The 24,769-nt window shown below is 48.2% G+C and overlaps 1 protein-coding gene across 2 annotated transcripts in view; it reads right to left on the bottom strand.

Moving 5' to 3' along the window:
* The window catches only part of MAP2K5 (mitogen-activated protein kinase kinase 5), a 395,167-nt gene that overhangs the window by 333,970 nt on the left and 36,428 nt on the right, over nucleotides 1-24,769 (bottom strand). For both annotated transcript variants that reach the window (XM_078771935.1, XM_078771937.1), the window contains exon 2: nucleotides 12,325-12,373. In XM_078771935.1, coding sequence (XP_078628061.1) covers nucleotides 12,325-12,373 — 49 coding nt within the window. The remainder of the gene's footprint in view (nucleotides 1-12,324; nucleotides 12,374-24,769) is intronic.

The raw sequence follows: 24,769 nt of genomic DNA, 5'->3' as shown, positions 1-24,769 counted from the left end.
ATACGCTTGCTGTGTGTGCACTCGCAGGGATGGAAATTGAGCCTCTTTCGCTGTTCCCCAACATGACCACGGACTGCACACCTGTAGCGGTAAAATCACGGCGCTACTCACGAGCAGACGCGCAATTCATTGCGGAGGAAACGGCCCAGCTCTTAAAGGAAGGTATCATAGAACCGAGCCGGTCGCCGTGGCGGGCCCAGGTCTTAGTGGTGCGAAGTGAAGCGCATCGCAAACGCATGGTAATCGACTATTCACAGACGATTAATCGATTTACACAGCTGGATGCCTACCCTCTACCGGGGATGGACGCACTGGTTCGACAGGTGGCCCAGTACTCGGTCTATAGCACTCTCGATCTGGGTAGTGCGTATCATCAGATCCCCATCTCCGGGGCCGATCGCATGTATACCGCCTTTGAATCGGGTCAAAGGTTATACCAGTTCACCCGACTACCTTTTGGGGTGACGAATGGGGTCGCCTGTTTTCAGAGGGCTATGGACGACCTCATTGCTAAGGAGAACTTGACAGATGTCTTTGTATATCTGGACAATCTTACGGTTTGCGGGCATGACCAGGGGCATCATGATGCTAATCTGAAGCGCTTCCTCCAGGTCGCGCAGAGGTATCGCCTAACCATGAATGAGGCGAAGTGTCGTTACTCCATGCGCACGATAGATCTTCTGGGGTACACCATGACCCATGGCTCTGTTGCTCCAGATAAGGAGCGTCTGCGACCCTTGCTCGATATGGCCCCGCCCTGCGATCGAGCTTCGCTGAAGCGTGCTCTCGGGCTGTTCGCCCATTATTCTAAGTGGGTGCAAAATTTCTCAACGAAACTCCGCCCACTTGTGGCCTGCGAAGCATTCCCCATGAGCCCTGCCGCCATGGCTGCTTTTCGGGGCCTTAAGTCCGACATCGCGTGCGCCGCTGTGGCAACGATCGACGAGCGCAAATCTTTCGTCTTGGAAAGTGATGCCTCGGATCATGCGATAGCGGCGACTCTCTCCCAGGGGGGGCGCCCTGTGGCTTTATTTTCGCGGACTCTCACCTCCGCTGAGTGGAGGCATTCGTCTGTCGAAAAGGAAGCATACGCGATCGTCGAGTCGATTCGGCGTTGGCGTCCGTACTTGCTCGGACGATGCTTCCAAATCATCACGGACCAACAGAGCGTTGCGTTTATGTACGACACCTTACATGCTCAACGCATTAAGAATGAGAAAATCACTCGCTGGCGTATCGAACTCGCCGACTTCTGCTACACCATCAAATATCGCCCGGGGAGGGATAACCTGGTCACCGACGCCTTATCGAGGACAGCTACGTGTGCGGGTCTCATATCTTTGGAGGGTCTGCGCGCTTTGCACGACACTACGTGTCATCCTGGGGTGACGCGTTTCGCTCATTTTGTGCGTCGTGGTAACCTGCCGTACTCGGTTGAGGACATCCACCGGGTCTGTCACGACTGCGCTGTATGTGCGGAACTCAAACCGTGTTTTTACAACCCTCCCATGGGGACGCTGGTCAGGGCTACTAGACGGTGGGAGAGATTGGCGATGGATTTCAAAGGGCCGCTGCCGGTGTCGAGTAACTCTCGTTATCTGCTCACTATCGTTGATGAGTACTCGCGATTCCCTTTTGCTTTCACATGCGCAGATATGACGGCCGCCACAGTCATAAGGTGCCTGCAGAACTTGTTTTCTATGTTTAGGTATCCGGCCTACGTGCATACAGATCGGGGTGCGGTGTTCCTGTCCCAGGAAGTGACGAGCTTCTTGCTCCAGAATAATGTCGCTTCTAGCTCTACCACCCCGTACAGACCACAGGCGAATGGGCAGGTCGAACGCTTCAATGGGATTATATGGAGGGCCGTCATGCTAAGCCTCAGGACCCTCGGCCAGGGCCTAGATAAATGGGCTTGGTCACTACCTGCGGCGCTGAACTCGATCAGGGCTCTACTATGTACGGCTACCAACCAGACTCCTCACGAACGGTTGTTCCACCACCCAAGAAGCTCGGGTAGTATCCGATCTTTACCTAGTTGGCTCGCTGAGCCGGGGCCGGCCTACCTCAAACGTGCGGTTCGCACGAGCAAGTACGATCCCTTAGTGGATAAGGTGCAGGTACTCCAGGCTAATCCCGAGCATGCTCGCGTAATGACAGCAGATGGACGTGAGTCCACAGTCTCCGTACGCCATCTCGCCCCATGTGGGGTCATCGACCCTTACGGGGACATCGACGAACTGATTTTCGAGTCTATGGACTCTCCCGATGCTCCGCCTATGGAGCATCTGCCGTCCCTCCCGTCACCAGAGACACCCCTGCCTGAAGACACTGTGGTGCCCCCTCCGACGCCAGCCTCCAGCGGCTACTCCGATGCAGGGGACTCCGGGCTTGGGGATGTCGTACCCGGTAGTTTCCGGACCCGTGCTGGCAGGGCAATTCGCCGCCCTGATCGCTACGGATGGACCGACTGACATGGACTGACAACACTAATCAATTAATGCTGACGCATGCTTGCTTCCTGCCTAGCGGCAGTGTAGTTCTAACGGTGGGGAGAATGTAGTGAAAATGTATCAAAGTTGAACCCAGGTGTAATGCTCACTTAAACCACTGAGAGGCGACTATAACACCTCGGACGCCCGCGACTCCAGACCACTCCTGCGACATTTACTCTATGACATGTAGACTCGGATGGTACGTACATGCAGACATTCTAGGCTTGCTTGCATCGACTAATATTATCGATCCTTCCTATATGATGCCACGATCCTGATATATATTGCATGATTGTATTCTATAGGATGATGCCAGAGATCTGATTGTTATTAAACATACCTATGGGACAAAGTTGTGGACTTGATTGATTTTCACAACACCTACTGTACGTCACCCCCCCCCCACCCCCACCCCCCTCCCCCTCCCCGTCACCTACCCTACCCTTGCCCCGTATTTACAAAATTCTACACATTTACAAATTTGTCACTACTGTCTCGTCTTCCCCATATCTCCCCTAATCCAAATTGGTTACCAATCCCTCTAATCCAAATTTGCCCCCAATTCCAATTCCTCATCAATCCCTCCTAAGGAGGAAGAGATGGAATTACAGCACAATGTCACACATACGTCATGATGCATCTTCCAATCCAACCAAACATTTACCAATACAACATCATGGTGTGGAGTCTATCTCACCTTGGTGAGTGGCTGCATATGGTGCGAAGGGATTTCATTCTACCTATCTTCTAAATGACATTACCATTCTTTACACTACCCAGGGTCTTTCCCTGACAAACCATTGGCCACTTTACTCTATGCGGTTCTAAAAACCAATTCCCACTGACCATCTGTGGCGCTCACCAATTTTGGGTCTCACTCCCCCGATTCAACTCCCGGTGCTCTCGCACAATTTCAGGGCTGGGTCATGTGGCGCTCCCAGCAGGCCTGCTCACCTGCACACCTCCGCCACCGTAGTTGCCTCCCGAGCTTACCTGCTCCTCACCCTAACCTATCTTGGGGAAGGCCATCTGGCTCTCTCCCCACTACCGCCCTCTCTGTCATCGGGCTACCCGGGTCCGTCCCTGGATCCTCGGGCCCCACTGAACACTACTGGCTCCCAGAGCCTACCTGCGGCCTCACCTGGCCGACAGACTAGCAGTGGCGGAGTGCCCATTCAACCATACACACTAACAGGCCACACGCCCAGCCAATTTACTCTACTAACGCACCCATCCAAACACCATTCTACACACGCACCACAGACGTCAATATCCACCATAATTTACCTATACCCTCTACCTACTCTTAAACTACCCTCCCCGGGTACTCGTGAAGAGGGTCCACGTTTCCCCCATTCACACCTTCGCACCATGCACTCCCACTCCCACTCCACATTTTCCACACTCTCACTCCACACCATCCATTCTATACTCCATTCATTCCAGACCATTTATTCCCCACAACCATTCTCACCTGTATTTGCACACCTGTGCCCACACACCTGGTGCCACCTGCACCCTCCTTTCCTCCCAGGCTCATTCATTCAATACAACTCACAATCGCACTTTTCACAATTATTCAATCATACACTGCATCATCTAATCTGACTACTCCCTTCTGAAACTCGTGCTCCCCGTCTTCCCTTATACTAAGCACTCCCCCGTCGTTATCAACCAGCTAATCTACCTACGTCCCCTACTACCTGTACAATGTCACTACTTAAATCTCAAGTCTCCTAAAGTCATCTCTAAATCCCTATCATTTTATCCTAACCCTCCCGGGCTAGTTTGCACAGCCACCCCATAAACTAATGCTCATGTGCCCTGATAGGATAGGAGGGATGGCAGAGTTGCCATCCCTCCACATCGGGCATCTCCCATTATCAATTTTGCCCATCCAATTTTTGCCAATCAAATTTCAATTTTGCCAATCAAATTGGCCCATCCAATTTGCCAATCATCAATTTCCTACCCCTATTCGTCCATTATTCTGAGCCTCTTGGTACGTCATTACATTTTCAAAGCTCGGCTTCGCAAAGCCGAGCAATGAATGCGGGTGGTTTGTCTACTGCGGTTGGGTCCGTCCGGCACTCGATGCAGGGGAGGAGGTTTCGTCGGGCCGAGATTCCGAGGTCCACCTCGGAGCGGAGCCTTTCGTTCTCCTGCCCGATGGCCCAATCTTGCCCGACCAGAACGCCGCAACCACAACGGGGCGCTGTTCTGACCCCTCCTACCTTCCCTCGAACCGGGCCGCCCGCTTTGCCTGGCAAAGCGCGGACGCGACCGTGCAGGGCGGGGCCCGGCCCGGATCGTGTGCGGCGCTCCGAACATGAGCGACGCGACACCGATCCCCGCCGGCTCCCGCAGTACACCAAGCCCGGCACAGACCGGGAGCTCGCGTCGGCTATACGTCGGCCTAACCGCTGCCCCGGTCAACGTCGATGCCTTACTCGCATGCTCACACGCATACGTGACCCCTTTTACACTCTCCACACATCCAGGTGTCTCCATACACTCCGCACATTTCGTCACCGCACTCTCTCGCCGTGCACACCACCCAGGCACACTCATTTCGCTCACAGACTTCGCTGCACACCTGACCACCACACACCTCCTCGCACACCATGGCGCACACTCGTCGTTCGCACACTTCATCAACACACCTCCTCGCGCCCACTCCTCGGTCACATCCTCTGTGACAACCATGGGTGTGCACTCTTTTGCACACCCAATCACGCGCTTCACCACCAACTCAGGTGTGCATTCCCGCACACGCTCAACCATTCCAGGTGTGCATTCTTTCTCACTCGCCACAACCAACTCGCACTCCGTGTCACTCTCCCCACCACACTCTGTCGTGCATTCAATCTCCCTCTCGACAGCACACTCACTCCTCGGCGCACACCTTTTCCTCACACACCCCTCCGTTCCACACCTTTATCGCGCACCTTCTTGCGCACCCTCTCCCGGTACATACTCCGTACCACTTATGGGGGTGCATTCTTGCACACACCCAATCACCACCGCACACCCTGGCTCACCAATACCTTCCGCACTCCCCATAGTCGGACATCCTTGCACACACTCTCTTGCCATACACTCTCTTGCCATACACTCCGGACCAGTCGCACACCTCACCCTTGGCCTCTCACGAACGCCCGGGTCTATACCGACCTCCAAACTCAGTGAACCTCCCCTCACACCATATGCACTTCCGATTATATCGCCACTCACTTCGGCGCCTCTTCTCCTTCGCTCCTCCTCCGCCACCTGTAAACTCTTTATTTGGTCAGTAAGCACATCATCACGCTGTGAGCACAGACCTTGCACATATTCCATCACTTCCTCCTTCAGCTCCTTCCTAGTTTCCCTCCGTCTCTTTTTAACTCTAGCTTCTGTTGCACCTCCTTTATTTCCCGGTGCGCTCCTTCAATTTCTCCCTCTGAGGCCACCTTGGTCGTTTCTATATGCGTCCTAACTTCTCTCTCTCTTGTCTCCAACGTCTCTGTCACCTTGTCCAACCTCTTTGTCAACCCCTCGTGTACCATCTGACATTCTTTCTTTGTCGCTATCAATTCCTTCTTTATCTCTTTTTGCATCGCTTTCAACCCCCCTATTACCGCTGTGTTCTTTTCTACCTGCTCCCCAAGCTCCTTCTGTCCCACTGTCAGCTGCCCTACTCCCTGCGTCAACTCCTCTATACCCCCTTGCAACCTCGCCGTATTCTTCCTAATCTCCCTCTCCATGCGCTCCTCGCACTGATTCACCTCCTCGCGTACCCCCGCGACCTCTTCGCTCACTCCGCGCCTTATATCCTCCCCCATCTCTCCCATCTCTTTGGTAGATGCCGCCCTCATCTGCTCCAAATCATTCCTTTGGGCATCCAATTTACTTTCCAACCCGTTTTTTACCTCCTCTATCCGATCCCCCATCTGTTTAATTTCCCGGGCGGATTGCTCCCCCATCTCCCTCAATTTGCCTCCCATCTTGTCTTCTAGCCCCATTAACCCATTCTTCACCCCTTCCATCTGGTTCTCCTGGGTGGCCATTCTATTTTCCAACGCTGTTAACCCATCCTTTAGTTCCCCAATTTGGCTACCCACATCCTCTAATTGGCCCCCTAATTTGCCTTCTAGCCCCCCAATTTGGCTTTCTAATCCCCCAAATTTGACTGTTGGGCCCCCAATTTGGCTTCCCATATCATTCCTCAATTCACAAATTTGGCTACCCATCTCATTTCTTTCCCGCATGGATCTGTCCACCCTCCAGTTTGATGGACGCCTGTATTTGCGTCATAAATTGCTCCATGAGATCCACCCCGATTTGCGCAGTGGGCGTGGCCGTCCCCGCCATGTGCGAGGCGCCATTTTGTGCTCCTCCAACCTCGTGCGAGGCACCGCCATTTTGTATGCCTGCAACCCCCTCTACCGCATCCTCATTGCTCTCCTCCCTCTTCCCTCTCTCCCAATTCCTCCCTGGGCCCTGGGTCGCCTCTACCTCCTCATTCTCTCCTACCGGCTCCCGATCGCCTTGATCAACCATGGCACGATTATAATTTAGTGGTGTTAATAAAAATTTCGGCCGCTCCAAATTTTGACCAAATTTTTTAGATGTTAAAAATTTGGTTCGCGTCCAATCCCACTCCTGACACCAATTGTTACGGATCCGGGGGATGGCACTCCCGTTAGCAAGGGGGGTTTAATCCCCTTGTCCTGTTAAGCTGGCCGTCCGCCGGTCCTGGAAGTACGACGTCACTTCCGGTCGGTGGTGAGTAGGGTTGTAAGCCCAATCCGTCTTACTACCTAATTACCACCACCGGCCGTAAGCGAGGAGATACTCCCACCCGGGCCGCAGCGTGAATGGATGCGCCGAGCGAAGCGAGCTGCGACTCGGGCCGTTAACAAAGGACTAAACCCGACTCCGAGCGTTGGCCGAATCGTGCCACAGGTACTCAATTGGGAACGGACTAAAGCGATCGAGGGAAGAAGAAACCAAAGTAAAGTAAGAACAGATATTTATTAATTATGTACACGAAACCCGAAGAGGAAATGAAAGAAGGGCATTTACAAGGAGAGGAAGAGGCAGATACACAGGGCAGCCTTAAAACAGTCTTATATTACCATATGCCCAGACAGAACAAACAGACTTACACGGATAGGGAATGGCAGGAAGGAATGGCTGGAAGGGGGAGAAGGTCCAAGCAGATGGCATGGCAGGAAGGTCCGGGCAGATGGCACAGCGTCGTGGTCCGCTCCAGGTCGCGCTCCGGTCCACGCTCCGGGCTTGAGGCGAAACCCGGCGGCAGCTGCACGTATCGGTTTCACGCGTTGGACAATGCGAAGATATTGCGGTATTGTCGTCGTCAATGGACCCACTCTCCTGCCTCACGATTCGTCGTGTTCTCATCTGGTACCTCGTACTTCGGACCTTCGCACTCATCTCTCGAAGCAGTCCTTCGCAGCCGCTTTTATTGGGAGTCCCTGTATCCAGCCGCCGGCTCCTAGGACACGCCTACCGGGCGGCTCACCTCGGCCCTGGTTGGCCGGTGAGGGCTCGCTGGCTCCACCTCTTGAGGAGACATTGACAGGCCATGCCTCGTTCCTGGCACTCAAACCCACTCCTCCCCTTTTCCCTCCAGATTACCGCGTGTGTAATGGCGGCTTGGGGCCAGCAAACAAACCAAGACAAAGGGCAGCGAACGCTGCCATACCGCTACTGCACTTTGAAGAGAGAGAGATGATTGGGGATAATCGAAGGGGCCTATCTTATTTGATTAATGCAACACAGATTCAACTATTGGGAACAGATCCTTAACTAAAATACATAATAATGAGATAACTACAGAGAGGTCCTATGGTGTTCTATGTGTTGTACATGGACTAACTAGGGTGCGATCTTTACAAAGGGGGATATTTACAAGAATTATTATTTTACAAAGTGAAGGTTCTAAAAACCGTAACAATATATATATGTGCAGTGTAGGTGTTGTGTTGTGTTGTGTCTTGTCACTAAACTACTCCCTCAAACTTTTGTGAAATTGTACCAAACTTCTGGTATGCATGTATCTCTCCCGTGGGCATGTCGTAGGGTATTTTATTTTTTATTTGAAATTCTTTTTTGCTTTTTTTTTTTTTTATCACTTAAATCTTCAACTTCAATCGTTTATAAAATATCATATCACGTATATTACAAATACATTGTGCAAAATAATTGTTTGTATTGTGATTGGTGTAAACCATGACAAAACAGCAACTCAGGTACAGTCCTCTATCGATATATTATCTACATACATTGCATTCAGAAAGTATTCAGCCCCCTTCACTTTTTCACATCTTGTTATGTTGCAGCCTTATGCTGAAATCGTTTAAATTCATTTTTTCCCTCATCAATCTACACTCAATACCCCATAATGACAAGGAGAAAACAGGATTTTAGAAAGTTTGGCAAATTTATTAAAAAGAAAAAACTGAAATATCACATTGACATAAGTATTCATACCCTTTGCTATGACAATTGAAATTTAGCTAAGGTAACTCCCATTTCTCGTGATCATCTTTGAGATGTTTCTACACCTTGATTGAGTCCACCTGTGGTAAATTCAATTGATTGGACATGATTTGGAAAGGCACACACCTGTCTATATAAGGTCTCACAGCTGACAATGCATATCACAGCAAAAACCAAGCCATGAGGTCGAAGGAACTGCCTGCAGAGCTCAGAAACAGGATTGTGTCGAGGTACAGATCTGGGGAAGCCTACAAAAAAAATTCTGCTGCATTGAAGATTCCCAAGTGCACAGTGCCCTCCATAATTCTTAAATGGAAGAAGTTTGGAACAACCAGGACTCTTCCTAGAGCTGGCTGCCCCCCCAACCTGGGCATTCGGGGGAGAAGGGCCTTGGTAAGAGAGGTGACCAAGAACCCGATGGTCACTCTGGCTGAGCTCCAGAGATCCTGTGTGGAGATGGGAGAAACTTCCAGAAGGACAACCATCACTGCAACACCCCACCGATCTGGGCTTTATGGCAGAGTGGCTAGACGGAAGCCAAACAGTTCAATCTTGGTTTCATCAGACCACAGAATCTTGTTTCTCACAGTCTGAGAGTCCTTTAGGTGCTTTTTTGCAAACTCCAAGTGGGCTTTCATGTGTCTTTCACTGAGGAGAGGCTTCCGTCTGGCCACTCTGCCATAAAGCCCAGCTCGGTGGAGTGTTGCAGTGATGGTTGTCCTTCTGGAAGATTCTCCCATTTCTACACAGGATCTCTGGAGCTCAGCCAGAGTGACCATCGGGTTCTTGGTCACCTCTCTCACCAAGGCCCTTCTCCCCCGATTGCTCAGTTTGGCCGGGCGGCCAGCTCTAGGAAGAGTCCTGGTTGTTCCAAACTTCTTCCATTTAAGAATTATGGAGGCCATTGTGCTCTTGGGAACCTTCAATGTAGCAGAGATTTTTTTTTGTAGGCTTCCCCAGATCTGTGTCTCGACACAATCCTGTCTCTGAGCTCTGCAGGCAGTTCTTTCGACCTCATGGCTTGGTTTTTGCTCTGATATGCATTGTCAGCTGTGAGACCTTGTATGGACAGGTGTGTGCCTTTCCAAATAATGTCCAATCAATTGAATTTACCACAGGTGGACTCCAATCAAGGCGTAGAAACATCTCAAAGATGATCAAGAGAAATGGGAGGCACCTGAGCTAAATTTCAAGTGTCATAGCAAAGGGTATGAATACTTATGTCAAGGTGATATTTCAGTTTTTTATTTTTAATAAATTTGCAAAACTTTCTAAAATCCTGTTTTATCTTTGTCATTATGGGGTATTGAGTGTAGATTGATGAGGGAAAAAATGAATTTAAACGATTTCAGCATAAGGCTGCAACATAACAAGATGTGAAAAAAGTGAAGGGGGCTGAATACTTTCTGAATGCACTGTAGATAGATAGATAGATATACATACTAAGGAAGGCAAAACATATGCCCACATGCTTTGGCTTCGTTAAAAGAATTGGCAGAATGCTTGTTTGTACAAAAATGGGCGAAGTGCATACGTTTTTCAACGGATGTGTTGAGAAATTAAACATTATGTGAATGTAGTTTGAAGTGTGCCACTTTCCCTCCTGGGTCAAGATCTAAACATTACGAATGACCCTCGTGTGTGTGCATCATCTAGATATATGCATACTTCACAACTCATTGGCTGTTAGTGTAGCCCCAGTAATCATGTTTGCATGGCATGTGACATCTGCTGATTAAAATTCACGTGGCAATGGCCGTCTGTGATGGACCATTAATTTGTTACCACAGCAGCTAAAGAGTGAATTATTAAATATAGCCAGGCCAATGTGGTGGGGCACGGAGTGGTTGAACCGTGCCGATGATGCCAAATAGGCAGAAACGCCTGAACGGATTGGTTCTTTTCCCCCTCTGGCCATGGTGCTCACTTGGCATTGAGCTGTTGAAGCTGCAGACATTCGTTGGGAGGAAGCAGTGTTTGTCGTGCTGTTGAAACAATTGGGTGATGCACACACAAATGTGTGCGGATGCGTGTGAATGTACACCAAAACACATTATTGCAGTTGGGATCATCATTGATCAGAAAAACGTTCAGCCAATCAACTCTTTGTACTTAGCACTACTCTACCAATTATAAATAGCTCGAAGGAGTTGTGCTCATTTGGGAAGTCCACTGATATGGAGCAGAACTGAAATGGTGATGGTGCAGCCATATCCTGACACCATGAAAATTCCATGCTTTGGCATTTGGCCAGAAATGAGCTGCGAATCGGATATAGAAAACGACTACTGGCCAGAACTGGAGTATCGGCTTGAGGAAGTTCATGGACCTCGAATGAAATGTTGTGTGATATTAAATGTGCTCTTAACTGTTTTTGGTGACCTGTGACATCCTGCAATAGCTTGACTTCATATAAATTATTGGTTGGCGGTGCCTTTTGTACAGAAATAACACAAACAGGGGGCAAACACACACACCCCACAGGGAGAGGCAAACATGGACGTTTTTAACCATACATTAAACATTCCAGTTTAAACAGGTTTTCAAAATCTGTTTCTCGATTTTGAATCTGTAATATGCAATGGACAGATGACCGATCATGATAAAACTAGAATTGCACTCGGTGGAACACATACCTCTGTCACACTGAACAGTTTATGTTTTGTATCCCACTGATCGGCTGGATCCACAACACAGAAGTCCACAACTTTTTGAGATATCGTGCTAAATATCGTTTTTGGCCCGATCTCTCCATTGTGAAGAATTATTTTAACATTCTAGGATCTGGATCCGAATCTAGATCTTCACCAAAATATAATCAATTCGTCCTTGTCACACACCCAACATATTCACCAAATTTCTTCCAAATCCATCCATGACGTATTGAGATATCCTGCTCACAGCAACCAGGCAAACAGGGGCGAAAAAAAACAACAGTCCACTTTTGGTGGTGGAGGTAATAAAAGTAAATAAACACACATGGATATCCAAAATCAGTGCTCATGTGTTTGCCTGAATAGTGATTGGTAAAGAAAAGGGGAATAAAAAAAATCTGCTCTTAAGATCGACGCACACCAGAAGTTAAATAGCAAATCATAGCAGCAAAGTATCGCTTGCTCTCTCTTCCTCTTTGATTTGAAACATCTGTAACATGAAAGCATCCAAGAATGAACTTGTTTTGAAAAATGTATCCTCGTGTTCCACTTAAAATACCTATCAGCACGTCACCAAAATCCATATAACTTCCCCACTAAAACCCAGCTGATCCACCTTTACAACCATTCACTGATCTTTCAACACCTCGATAGAATCCTGTACTCACATTCAAATGCTGTTGTTACAACATCTGGCGACACTCTGCTGATTACGTCCTGAAAAAACACAAATATAGCAGGAATCATGACACACAAAATTCATTCCTTATTCATTCCTCTCAAGGAATCATTATATAATTATTACAAGACACAAATGCTTACTCCACGAGAGATTGCAGTTTCATTTGCAAAGGGAAGGCAATTGTAATTGTGGTAAAACGATTTATCTCTCAAGTTGGAAGCCTGATGACAAAAAATAACCTCCCAATGGATCTTGAGATAACCGATCACTCATCACACAAATAAAGTGTGGCAAGATAGAATGGAACTAGATGGTATTCAAAGAATACTTACCCTGCACAGTCAACTTGGTGTGAGCCAACTCTTCTGTTTTTGAACGTTTCTTTTTTTTTCATCCAATATGGCTGCCAGACCACGTGAGCGATGACATCATAAATGTATATGCTCTAATATAATTATTGCATAGGTCATGCTCAATAAATTTCAAACTGATCAGACAAAGCGTTGTCCCTGTCGAATTATGATGTCATAATTATGGCACCAATGACGTTATCGTTAACAGCACCTATTCCTCATATGGAGTTATTTACAATCAGCCACGTTTAAATTTTTTCCATAGAGTGGTTTTGGAGATGATAGAGATGCAACGTTTTTCGGTTTTTCCAAGATGGCGCCTGTAACACATGACCTACGACATCATGATTATCATTAATATATTCAAAAGGAGGCGGCGCTCCTATGGTGCAAATTTCGTGTCCATCAGACCAACAGTTGCTGAAAAAAAATTAATGATCGTATGGATAAGTGTTGTATTTGTTGAATTATGATGTCATAACGAAGGCACCGATGACATCATCATTAACATATCTTATTCCCCATTGGGAGTAGTTGACAATGAGCCAGGTCTCAATTTTTTTCCATGGAGTGGTTTCAGAGATATAGAGGTGCGAAGTTTTTCAAAGATGGCGCCTGTACCACGTGACCTATGACGTCATAATAATCATTACAATATTCTACAGGAGGAGGCCCTCCTATGGTGAAAATTTTGTGTCAATCGGACCAAGAATTGCAGAGAAAAACAAGCGTTACGCCTCGGTCCCCTGTCGGGGAAGTGATGTGTTGACAAAGTGGAAGACGCAGAAAACATGCTATGAAATGATATTTCGCTCACAAGGTTCAGACATACATGGAGGCGGCCATCTTGGATTTTGACGTGGCGACCCAATTTTCAATAGCGTTCTTCCTTATGCCTAGATACACCCACACACCAGATTAGAAGTTGGTACTTCGCTTATGTTTCAAGATATTCCGCTCACAAGGTTCAGACATACATGGCGGCGGCCATCTTGGATTTTGACGTGGCGACCCAATTTACAATAGCGTTCTTCCTTATGCCGAGATACACCCACACACCAGATTAGAAGTTGGTACTTCGCTTATTTTTCGAGATATTTCGCTCACAAGGTTCAGACATATATATGGTGGCGGCCATCTTGGATTTTGACCTGGCGACCCAATTTTCAATAGCGTTCTTCCTGATGCTGAGATACACCCACACACCAAATTAGGAGTTGGTACTTCGCTTATTTTTCAAGATATTCATCTCACAAGGTTCAGACATACATGGCGGTGGCCATCTTGGATTTTGACTTCCCTTCCATCTCGTCTCTTGCACACAACATATGTCCACTCTTCTTCTGACCAATACTTCCACCACTTCTCCTGATCTCCCTGTCATTGTCCCTACATTCCATGTCCCAAACATCAGAAACCGATCTCCACTTCGGGCTGTACCCTGCCCATTTGTAGTTGTAATTGTCATGGTTCTCTTTTTTGAGGCAATGTTTTTATGGCCGGATGCCCTTCCTGACACCAATATTATATATACTAGGGCATGCCCGTACTATATCTATATCTAAAATTATATCCCCCCCTCTATTTACATGAAATGGTTTGGTCCATGAAATGTTTTGGTCCATTCGCAACGCCAAAGCGAACGGCGAACGCTTTACATGAAATGGTTTGGTTCATGAAATGTTTTGGTCCATTCGCAACGCCAAAGCGAACGGCGAACGGCTTGCGAGTACAGTGACAATCCCCCCGGGGTTTTAATTAGTTTTAAAACATCGTTTAACGCCAACATAGCGCCAACATAGTTTGCCGACGGGAAATAAATGAATACGCTCTCAAATGTGCCATCCGAGGCAGAGTGTGTTCGCCACGTTCGGCACACGCGATAGCTCGCTGCTCTCTGATTGGTTGAATCGTTTTTTGGACATAGCTCGGTAAGTAATTGTCCGATTAATATGAAACCTTGAAAAGGCACATCCTCGGGTCCCCAGCAATATACCTGGCAAGTTTAAAGTATATCGGACCCGTGGTTGTCGAGAAACAGCGGTCACAGACAAACAAACGTACAAACAAACACACAGAGATTACTGGAATTATAGATACTAGGGCATTGCCCGTACGAGGGTGCCCGTTCCTTGCCAAAAAAAAAAAAAAACGCTACCCGTACGCTCTACCCCGCCCGTACGCCCGTAAACAAAAAAAACAACGCTCTTCGCTTCCGCCCTTCGCTCTGACTGAATTGGGAGAAATAATGCGCATATGAAATCGAGAAATTATTATTTTCTCCGGAAGAAATCGAATTACGAACCGTACCGTAATGGCGGTCAGCTCGTAACGTGCTCAGCTCCGCTCGTTCTCACATCGGCCACGCCTACGCAACAAAGCGTTCTGTGATTGGCTGCCGGAAGTGAAGTGAAGTGAAGTGAAGTGAAGTTCGCAAATCGTCGCAGTTACGATGAATCGTTTTAATTTAATCGCAGTTTGAATTCGTTTTAAAACATAGTTTAACGGCAACATAGTTTTCCAACGTGAAATAAATGAATACGCTGTCAAATGTGCCGTCCGAGGTAGAGTCTGATCGCCACGTTCGGCACACGTGATAGCTCGCTGCTCTCTGATTGGTTGAAGCGTTTTTTGGACATAGCTCGGTAAGTACTTGTCCGATTAATTTCAAACCTTGAAAAGGCACATCCTCGGGTCCCCAGCAATATACCTGGCAAGTTTAAAGTATATCGGACCCGTGGTTGTCGAGAAACAGCGGTCACAGACACACAGACACACAGACACACAGACACACAGAGATTGCTGGAATTATAGATAGATATATATATATATATATATATATATATATATGTATATATATATATATATATATATATATATATATATATATATATATATATATATATATATATATATATACATATATATATATATATATATATATATATACATATATATATACATATACATATACATACATATACATATATATACATATACATATATATACATATACATACATATATATATATATATACATATACATACATATACATATATATACATATACATACATATACATATATATACATATACATATATATACATATACATATACATATATATATATATATATATATATATATATATATATATATATATATATATATATATATATATATATTAGGGTGGTCCTAAAATGTACACCAAAAAATAAAATTGGACTTTTTTCAGGTGCTTGTTGCTAAAATTGTTCCTTATTGTGAAAAAATGAAATGTGCCAAAGATGGTTTCTATACGACTTTATTTACTACTGTCACACATGGGTTGAAAATTACAATGTTTCAGTATCGACACACAAAATTGTTTTTAATAAACTAACACTCAGATGTAATCCCAAATCAGTAAGAATGTATGACAATCATCATAAACCAGAGTAAGAGTCCTCCAGACCATTGATTCCTCATTAATAAGTTCTGTCGTAAATGATTTCCTCCTTATCTTCTTTGCGTCGGGGAACTGATGGCGATGCCACTCAACAACTTGCAACAGGTACTGGCGCTGCTGTTCATCCTTTGTCAAGACTTGATTGTAGTCCTGTATTAATGCTACACCACGTTCTGCAAAGTCGTTGACAGTGGAAATACCGCATAAGACTTGCTGTGATGACTGAAATGATGGGTCATCGGCCCACTCACCAGGGTCCTTTTCTAGGAAGTCAGTATTGACTTTGAATGCAGTAAAAATTCGCAGTGAGGCAGAAGTAACAAAATCTGCAACAGTCTTGGCAGCGATGGCTTCTTTTGCTGTAAGATCCACATGTACCCATGGTTGAGGATTATCTTGGCATTCTTCTTTAAGAGCAGCTACTATCATTCGCTTGACATCAAACTCAACACTATCGTCAAACAGAGCAAGTCCTGCCAGTTCTTCGCTGAGGTACCACAAGTGATTGGAAAGCTTTTTGCTGGTGGCTTCGGCAATCACTGAATCAGGATAGAAAATGAGTGCTTTTAAGAGAGCTAGGTCTCCAGCGGGAGCACCAATAGCAGATGGCGCGCTGAACCAGGCTTTGGTATACACTGCTCCAACAAATGCTGTAAAATGCTTTATGCCAGTGAGTTCCTTTGGGGTCAGTCGAAACTGATCACGGAACAAGTAGATCTTGATTCCATAAATCACACGGGCCATCCATCTTGCCCGATGCGTGGCTCCTGGCTGCATGAACCTGAATCCTCTCGGAGGACGCTCACCAAACAGAATAATAGTCAACTCAAGAAGTTCACGGTTGTCATCTCGTAGTTGGCCCGATTCCAGTTTCTGGATGCAGAATGAAACATCTTCTTTGCAACTTAAAAATACACCTGAAACTACAGAGTCCAGGTCATCAGGCATCAGTGGCTTAAACTTGCTTTGGGCAATGGAATTCCAGTTTGACTGGAAACGCTAGAAGAAGGCTATCTCAGGTCCTTTTGATGGACCAAGAGATGGTTTGAATGCTGCCATTGCTGCCTCTACCACTAGTTCCAGAATGTGATGCCAGCATGCAAAATGTAATAGTGGTCGTCCAAGCTTTTGCTGCAAAATAGTGCATGTACCAAGTACTGAACCAGTGTTGCTGGCTGTCGTGTCAAAGCTCATACCTGCCACCATGTCTTGCAAATGCCATTCTTCGAGGCATTGCATAACAGCAGCAGCTGTTGCTAGTCCAGTTCCTGCTGGCAGCTTTGGCACACCCAAAAGCTTTCCAGTTCCTTGTGGGTCACTGACAATGACAGGAAGGCGATCAGCTTTTTTAGTCCCATCGTCTGGAAGGAGCTTGCCATCCCAGTGAACCACCAGACTTGTGTTTGGAGCACAGGATGCCTGGATGTCACCTGCAATTGTCTTCCGTTGAATCCGCCTGGATTTCCTGATCGATGTGCGGTTGATGGCCAACTCTGAAGGGTTGTGTCCCAGAGCAGAGGCTGCTGCTGACAAGATGTGAACAGCTGATCGATCGCTAACCTTGGTGCGGTCGAGAACTGCTGTTAGGTCCAGTGTAACAATGCTACTTGCACGCTTTCGGCTCTGCCTCTTTGAAGCAGATAGAACAGCAGAGTCGTCATGATCACTGGCTTCAGCACTGCTGTCTGTTGATGATGCAAGCTCAAGAGTCTCCTCTCGGGCTGCTTGCTTCTCTTTTTCATGCTGCTCTCTTTCAGTCAACACCTTGTCGCGTTGATGTGTCCGCTCCTCTTTTCCTGCTAGCACCTTGTCAACACCAACCATAAAGCCCCGTCGACCTGGCTCCCGTTGTGCCTTAAGGAATTCACGGTCCTCTGGTATTTTGATCAGATCAAGGACATCAACATGAGGAATGTCAAATAAGTCACGTAGACCGGTTTGAAACTGCTCTTCTTTCTTTATCTGAGGGACAGATCGCCGGCTCTTTCCTTTCAGGATGGATCTGTATTGTTCTACTTTTCTCTCTAGTTTTGCAATGATATTCCGCTCATCTGCAGTGGGGATCCGTGCTTTCTCCCAGATACATAACAACAGTTGTCTCACGAACAACAGTTGTTGCGGCACTGCTTATGTCCAATTTCTCAGCATGATGTAGCTTATAGTATCGCTGCAGAATCTCTTGCCAAGATGGGAGCCGAGTTTCTGGTAGTTTTTCAATATGGCAGGCTATCAGCCACACATGATTCTTTTTCTGGTTGCTCTTCTTGAAGTACTTGCACTCGCCATCATAACTGAAACAAACCGAAATAATTTGTCTAGTGCTGATGAGCAGAATAGCAGGGGCCATGTGACAGTGGTAAACGTTTTCAAAACGAAATGAAATTTTACCCCATTTGTTCTCTCTACAGGTGTAATAAAAAAATGGAAAAGCACTTTAGAAAAGTTAATGTTAACATTCGAGGACCACCCTAATATATATATATATATATATATATAGTTACGGACCGCGGTGAAGGTGTTGATTTGCCGAGCGGATGGCGGCCGCTGCCCGAACTATTAACAATGACTAAGACCCGATTCCTTAAACGTGGGCCAAATCGTGCCACAGGTTTTCAATGGGGAAAAGACAAAGATGACACGGATGTGAAGAAGAGGAAGACGAAGGCAAAAGGTTGGAAATACTACTATTATTTATTTACTATTTACACAATTGAAAGAAACCAAGGAGGAGGAAGGATAATAAAATAATGTAGAAAGAGGGACGGACCACAAGGACACAGTGAAACTCTAGCTTAACTAAACAGGCTTAACTTATTACCCAGGACAGAACACACAAAACAAACTCACGTACACAAAAGGATGGAAGGACAGGAATCGTTTGGAGGGATGAGCAGGTGGGATCACAGGGCACAGCGAGCAGGTCCACTCCGGGCGGGGAGCGAGGAGCCGGCAGCTCCTTGTATTCGGCTTTACACCGCACACCAGCAGGGTCACTCGTTGCCCCGTCAGGGCTTCACGCGGCTGGTTGAAACGGGGCTGGTTGAAGCGGCTCTTTGTCAAAGGCTTTTCGTATCTCTCACGCAACAACCACCCAAAGGCTTTCCGTATCTCTCACGCAACTCCGGTGCAACTCTCAACTCTCTCCCGGTGGACTGCCAACTCTCTGACGCACCTGGACTCATCTGCCGCATATCTGGTCTATCTTCTTTTTGCGATAGTCGCACCCTTCTCTCATACCTTCAGCGCGGGTGTGACACGCCCTCGTCGGTTTCGGTACCGCCCCCCCCCCCCCCCCCGTGCTCTGTTTCGTGACCTTGTATGGCAATCCCACGGGCTTGTCTCCTTATTTGGGCATGGCGCCGACGGCACGCCCCTCGTGGCGAGCCACGGGCTTGTTTCCTTATTTGGGCATGGGGCTGCACAGCCCCGCCCTTCGTGGTGCGAAATGGGCTTGCCTCTCCCTGGCGACCCCGCCCCTCCTGTTCAAACAGAGCACGGAGCACATATTCACTATAGCAGCTAAATGAGAGGGCGCGCACCCCACGCTTGTGAACTGCTTTATCCAGAGATGGAGAGTTTGGCTGGGAAATGGAAATATTGAAGGGGAGCTATTCTTAATTGATTCGGTGCAATGGAGTATTAATTAATGGAAGACAAAGCCTTAGCCTAATACACAGAATAAGGAAATAAACAACCAACAAGGAGGAAATCTATGATTGGCTAACGTGATTGTTGATGACCTAATTACGGGATGCCCTTTTGACCTTTATACACAACAAATGGAGGACGGAGGGTGATATTTTACCACAACCTTTTACAACAACATTTTACCACAAAAAAAACACCATTCTCATATCCACAACACTGCACCCTCCTCCTCTTAGACACGTCCCGGGCCTATTACTTTTACTTTTAGTGTGGCACGTAGGTGTAGTTCCCTCTACATTTAACCTGACCCTGAGTGTGACAGTTTTAAAACATAAATAAATATGTCCCGCTGCTCCATTGCACCCTGCCTAACAGACTCACGCCCACAGCTAACCGAATTGCGGAATGGTCTTCAAACTATACATTTACGGTGGGGGTGCATTATTTACAATGACTACTTTTATTTACAATACTAACCCAGGACCTGTGATTGTTCTTTTGGGGGAGGGGAGACAGTCTGCTCTGCATCGACGCACCATGAAGCACCCAAAACGCACCAAAACACCCTCAAGCACCAATCGGTGCACAGTCATTGCAGTTCAATAATAAAAATAACTAAACAAACCCTTGGTGGTGTCTTGCTCTTCGGCTCCCTCTGCTGGCTATTGCTATCTTCCAGGTGTTGTCATCTTCTTTGCTGGCGGCCTATTTGCACAGAAAATAAAATGCACCAAACGTGTCCATTGTTCTTTTATTTATTTATGGCCCACAGGGCCGACTATGTGTGGTTCACTTGGATGGCATAGGTGCCCTGTGACCAAGGTCCACCAGCAAGATCTCGGGCCTTCATGGCCGGTTCCAGCAGAGGGGCCATGCCCCAACCCATGGGGTCCATAAGTGGTGCTCAGCCACAGACATGTGGTCCATAAGGTGGTGCATCGATGCAGACAGCTGTGGTTGCGAGAGGTTCGGGCGCCCAATGGCGGACTCTCGCACGCTCCCCTCGGCGCCCAGTGGGGCACAGTCCTCGTGTGGGAGACAAGGGGGGGAAAAGACAGATGAGCGAGGGGTAAGGTCATAAGGGTACACATCAAACAAGGCAATGCAAGGCGAGGTGCGTATGGAGACGGAGCGGAGAAAAGCTCGTCCCTACCGTACGTCACCCCCACCTGTCACCTACACGACCTTTGCCCTTACCCCATATGTACAAAATCTACACATTTACAAATTTGTCACTACTGTCACGTCTCCCCATATCTCTCCTATACCAAATTCGTCACCACAATCCCTCTAACCAAAATTTGCCATCACCCAATTCATCATCAATCCTCATAAGGAGGAAGAGATGGAACAACATCAGCACAATGTCACACCCACGTCATGATGCGTCTCACATTCCAAACATTTGCACCATAAAATAATAAAAACAACCATGGCATGGTGTGGAGTACCATCATTACCTCAGGTGAGTGGATGTAGATGGTACGAGGAGATTCTTAATCCTAACTATCCTCTAAATGACTTTAACACACTTTACACTACCCGGGGTCTTTCCCTGCCAAACCATTGGCCATCTTACTCTATGTGGTTTTAAGAACGAAATTCCCATTGACCAAACTGTGGTGCTTCCTCAATTTGGGGTCTCACTCCCCCGATGCAACTCCCTGTGCCCTTGCACAATTTCAGGACTGGGGCGTGTAGCTCTCCCAGCAGGCCTACCCACCTGCACACCTCCACCACTGCAGTTGCCACCCGAGCTTACCTAGCTCCTCACCCTAACCTATCTAATTGGGGAAGGCCCCTCCTGGCTCTGTCACCCCTCGGTGCCCTCTGGCACTGGGCTACCCGGGTCCGTCCTCCAGATCCTCGGGCCCCATCCACAACAACTACCGGCTCCCAGAGCCCACCTGCGGCCTCACCTGGCCGACATCCTCACAGTGGTGGAGTGCCCAACCAACTACACACACTAACAGGCTACATGCCCAGCCATTTCCACAACACTAATGCACCCATCACTACACTCCTGTGCAACTACCCGCACCACAGATGCAAATATCCAACCACAATTTACCTATACCCTCTACCTAACACTTACACTACCCTCCCCGGGTATTCGTGATGGGGTTCATCCTCCTTTCCCCCATCCACACCTTCGCACCATCCACTCCACTCCACAGTTTCCACCATACACACTCCACGACCATCCATTCCATACTCCATATATTCCATACCATTTATTCCATACAACCATTCTCCATACACCTGTAGTTGCACACCTGTGCAATCACCTGGTGCCTCCTGCACCCTCCTTCCTCCCTGGACCATTTGGTCAACACAATACACATCACCATCACTCACTCATACACTGCTCCATCCACCTGTCCAGTTGCACACCTGTGCAATCTCAATACAACTCACACTGACAATCATTTACTCATACCCTGCTCAATACACTTCCGATCCTCAAACACACGGCATCATCTCATCTAACTACTCCCCTCTGGAACTTGCGCTTCCCAGTCGTCCCTTTAAACTATTGCGCTCCCTCGTCATTATCATCCAACTAATCTACCTGCGTCCCCACTACAGGTATCATTGTCACTACCTAACCTTAACGTTACCTAAGGTCAATCTCTAGGTCCCTACACACGATATCCTAACCCTCCCGGGCTAGTTTTCACTGCCATAAACCCCATAAAACCAGTGCTCCTTTGCCCCCGCTGTGAGGGATGGCAGTGTTGCCACTCCTCTACATCAGGCATCTCCCACTATCACCCCCCCAGTCCTCTGACGCTACGAGCCCCCGTCGCAAGAGGTACTGGGGCCTGCCTCGGCATCTAGAGCCGAGGCGATCCATGAGGGCGCCTGCTCGCCTGCATAAGGTCTTATCCGGTCGGCATGGACGATCCGAGGGAGGGCCCGTGGCCCCATTTTGATCTTAACGACCACGTCACAGACGTGCGACAGGACGACTCCTGGGCCTTGCCAGGGGGAGGTGAGTTTTGGGCACCTACCCTTCCGCCTCCGGGGATTAAAGAACCAAATCCTCATCCCCGGAGCGTACTGACTCCCCTGGCTCCGGTCATCGTACCTGCGCTTCATCGTGGCCCCCGCCAGATGCAGCTGGCGGCGGGCGAAGGCATGGACCCTCTCCATGCCTTCCTCCAGGTGACGTGCGTAACCCTCCCTCGGCGGGATATCAGTGGTGTCTGGCACGGGACCGCATAGCAAGTCGGCGGGAGCCTGCAACTCCCGCCCATACATAAGCAACGTTGGACTGCATGCGGTGGCCCCGTGCTGGCTAGTTCGGTAGGCCATTAACAGGTACGGGAGATGTTCGTCCCAGTCATCCTGACGGGTGGTGGTGAACAATGCCAGTTGTTGTACCAATGTTCTGTTGAACCGTTCCACCATCCCGTCAGATTGTGGCCGCAAGGGCGTGGTCCTGGTTTTCCGAATTGACAGGAGTCTGCACACATCTTTTAGTAATTGGCTTTCAAAATTTCGACCCTGGTCGGTGTGCAGCTCCTGTGGATATCCCGTGCCGACATACAAATCCTTCCACGAAGGCCTGCGCTACAACCCTGGCTTCTTGGTTGGGGAGGGCGTAGGCCTCCGGCCACTTGGTAAAATAGTCCATTACAACGAGGATATACTTATTACCTTGGCGGGTGCGGGGCAGCGGTCCTAGAATATCCATAGCCACCCGCTCAAGGGGGCCCCCACCTGGTGTAATTGAAGGGGGGCCCTCATCCTCCGTGCTGGGCCCTTTTTGGCAGAACAGGCGTCGCATCTCCGACACAAGTCCTGTATGTCGCGCCCCATATTCACCCAATAAAACCTCCGGCGGACCCGAGATGTTGTCTTTGTCCTGCCCAAATGGCCGCCGGAGCGGGTACCATGCACCTGTTGTAATATGACGGTCTTAAATTTGTCAGGGACTATCACCAACCAGGAAGTTCTATCAGAGGTAACCTCCACCCACTTGCGATACAAGATGTTGCCTTTCAACTCCAGGGTCTGCCACTGAGCCCAATACGCCTTGGTTTGCGCCCCGAGGGGGGTGACCTCTTCCCCCTTTGGTCTTGGCCCCAATCTGACCCATTTGAACACCGGCCCCAAAACGGGATCCTCCTGCTGGGCCGTGCTCCACACCAAACTTCCAAATTCTTCATCTGCGGTTAGTGGCAAAATTGGCCCTCTCACCCGGGTTGCCCGGACGACGAGAATCGGGGCAGAATCGCTCAATTGTTCCCTCTCCTCGTGTCTCGCACAAAATTTGCAGTTTTCCCCCAGACAAGGACGCCGAGAGAGTGCGTCCGCATTACCATGGGCCTTCCCGGCCCTATGGGTCACATTAAAATCGTACTGCTGCAACTTTTCCAACCACCTTGCAATTTGGCCCTCCGGTTCCTTGAACCGAAGGAGCCATTGCAAGGAGGAATGGTCAGTTCGAACCGAAAATTTCCGCCCGTACAGGTACGGGTGGAAATGGTTCATGGCAGCCAGCATAGCCAAAAACTCTTGGCGAGTGACACAATAATTTCGTTCGGGCCTACTTAAGGCCCGACTATAATAACCAATCACTCTCTCCACGCCCTCCTGTGTCTGAGACAAAACTGCGCCCAATCCTTCCTGGCTCGCATCCGTGTCCAGGGTAAATGTCCCGTCACTAGTGGGGTAAGCTAGAAGGGGTGCGGATGTTAAACACCCCTTCAATTTTTGGAAGGCCTCGTGGCACTCCCTTGTCCAATTAAATCGCGTCCCCTTCTCCGTAAGCCGGTGGAGGGGACGGGCCAACTCCGCAAATTTCGCCACAAAACGCCGGTAGTAGGAGCAGAGTCCCAAAAATCCCCGCACCTCCTTGATGGTACGTGGTGCGGGCCACTCCTCTACCGCTTTAATTTTGTCTGGGTCCGTTTTTACCCCCTCGCGGCCGATCACGTGACCTAGATAGGCCACCTCTCTTGCAAACAAGGTGCA

This window comes from Myxine glutinosa, chromosome 2 (assembly GCF_964187855.1).
Source record: "Myxine glutinosa chromosome 2, kmMyxGlut1.1, whole genome shotgun sequence".
Taxonomy (NCBI): Eukaryota; Metazoa; Chordata; class Myxini; order Myxiniformes; family Myxinidae; genus Myxine; species Myxine glutinosa.
The sequence above is the reverse complement of the archived record's forward strand: the minus strand, read 5'-3'. Positions and strand labels throughout refer to the sequence as shown.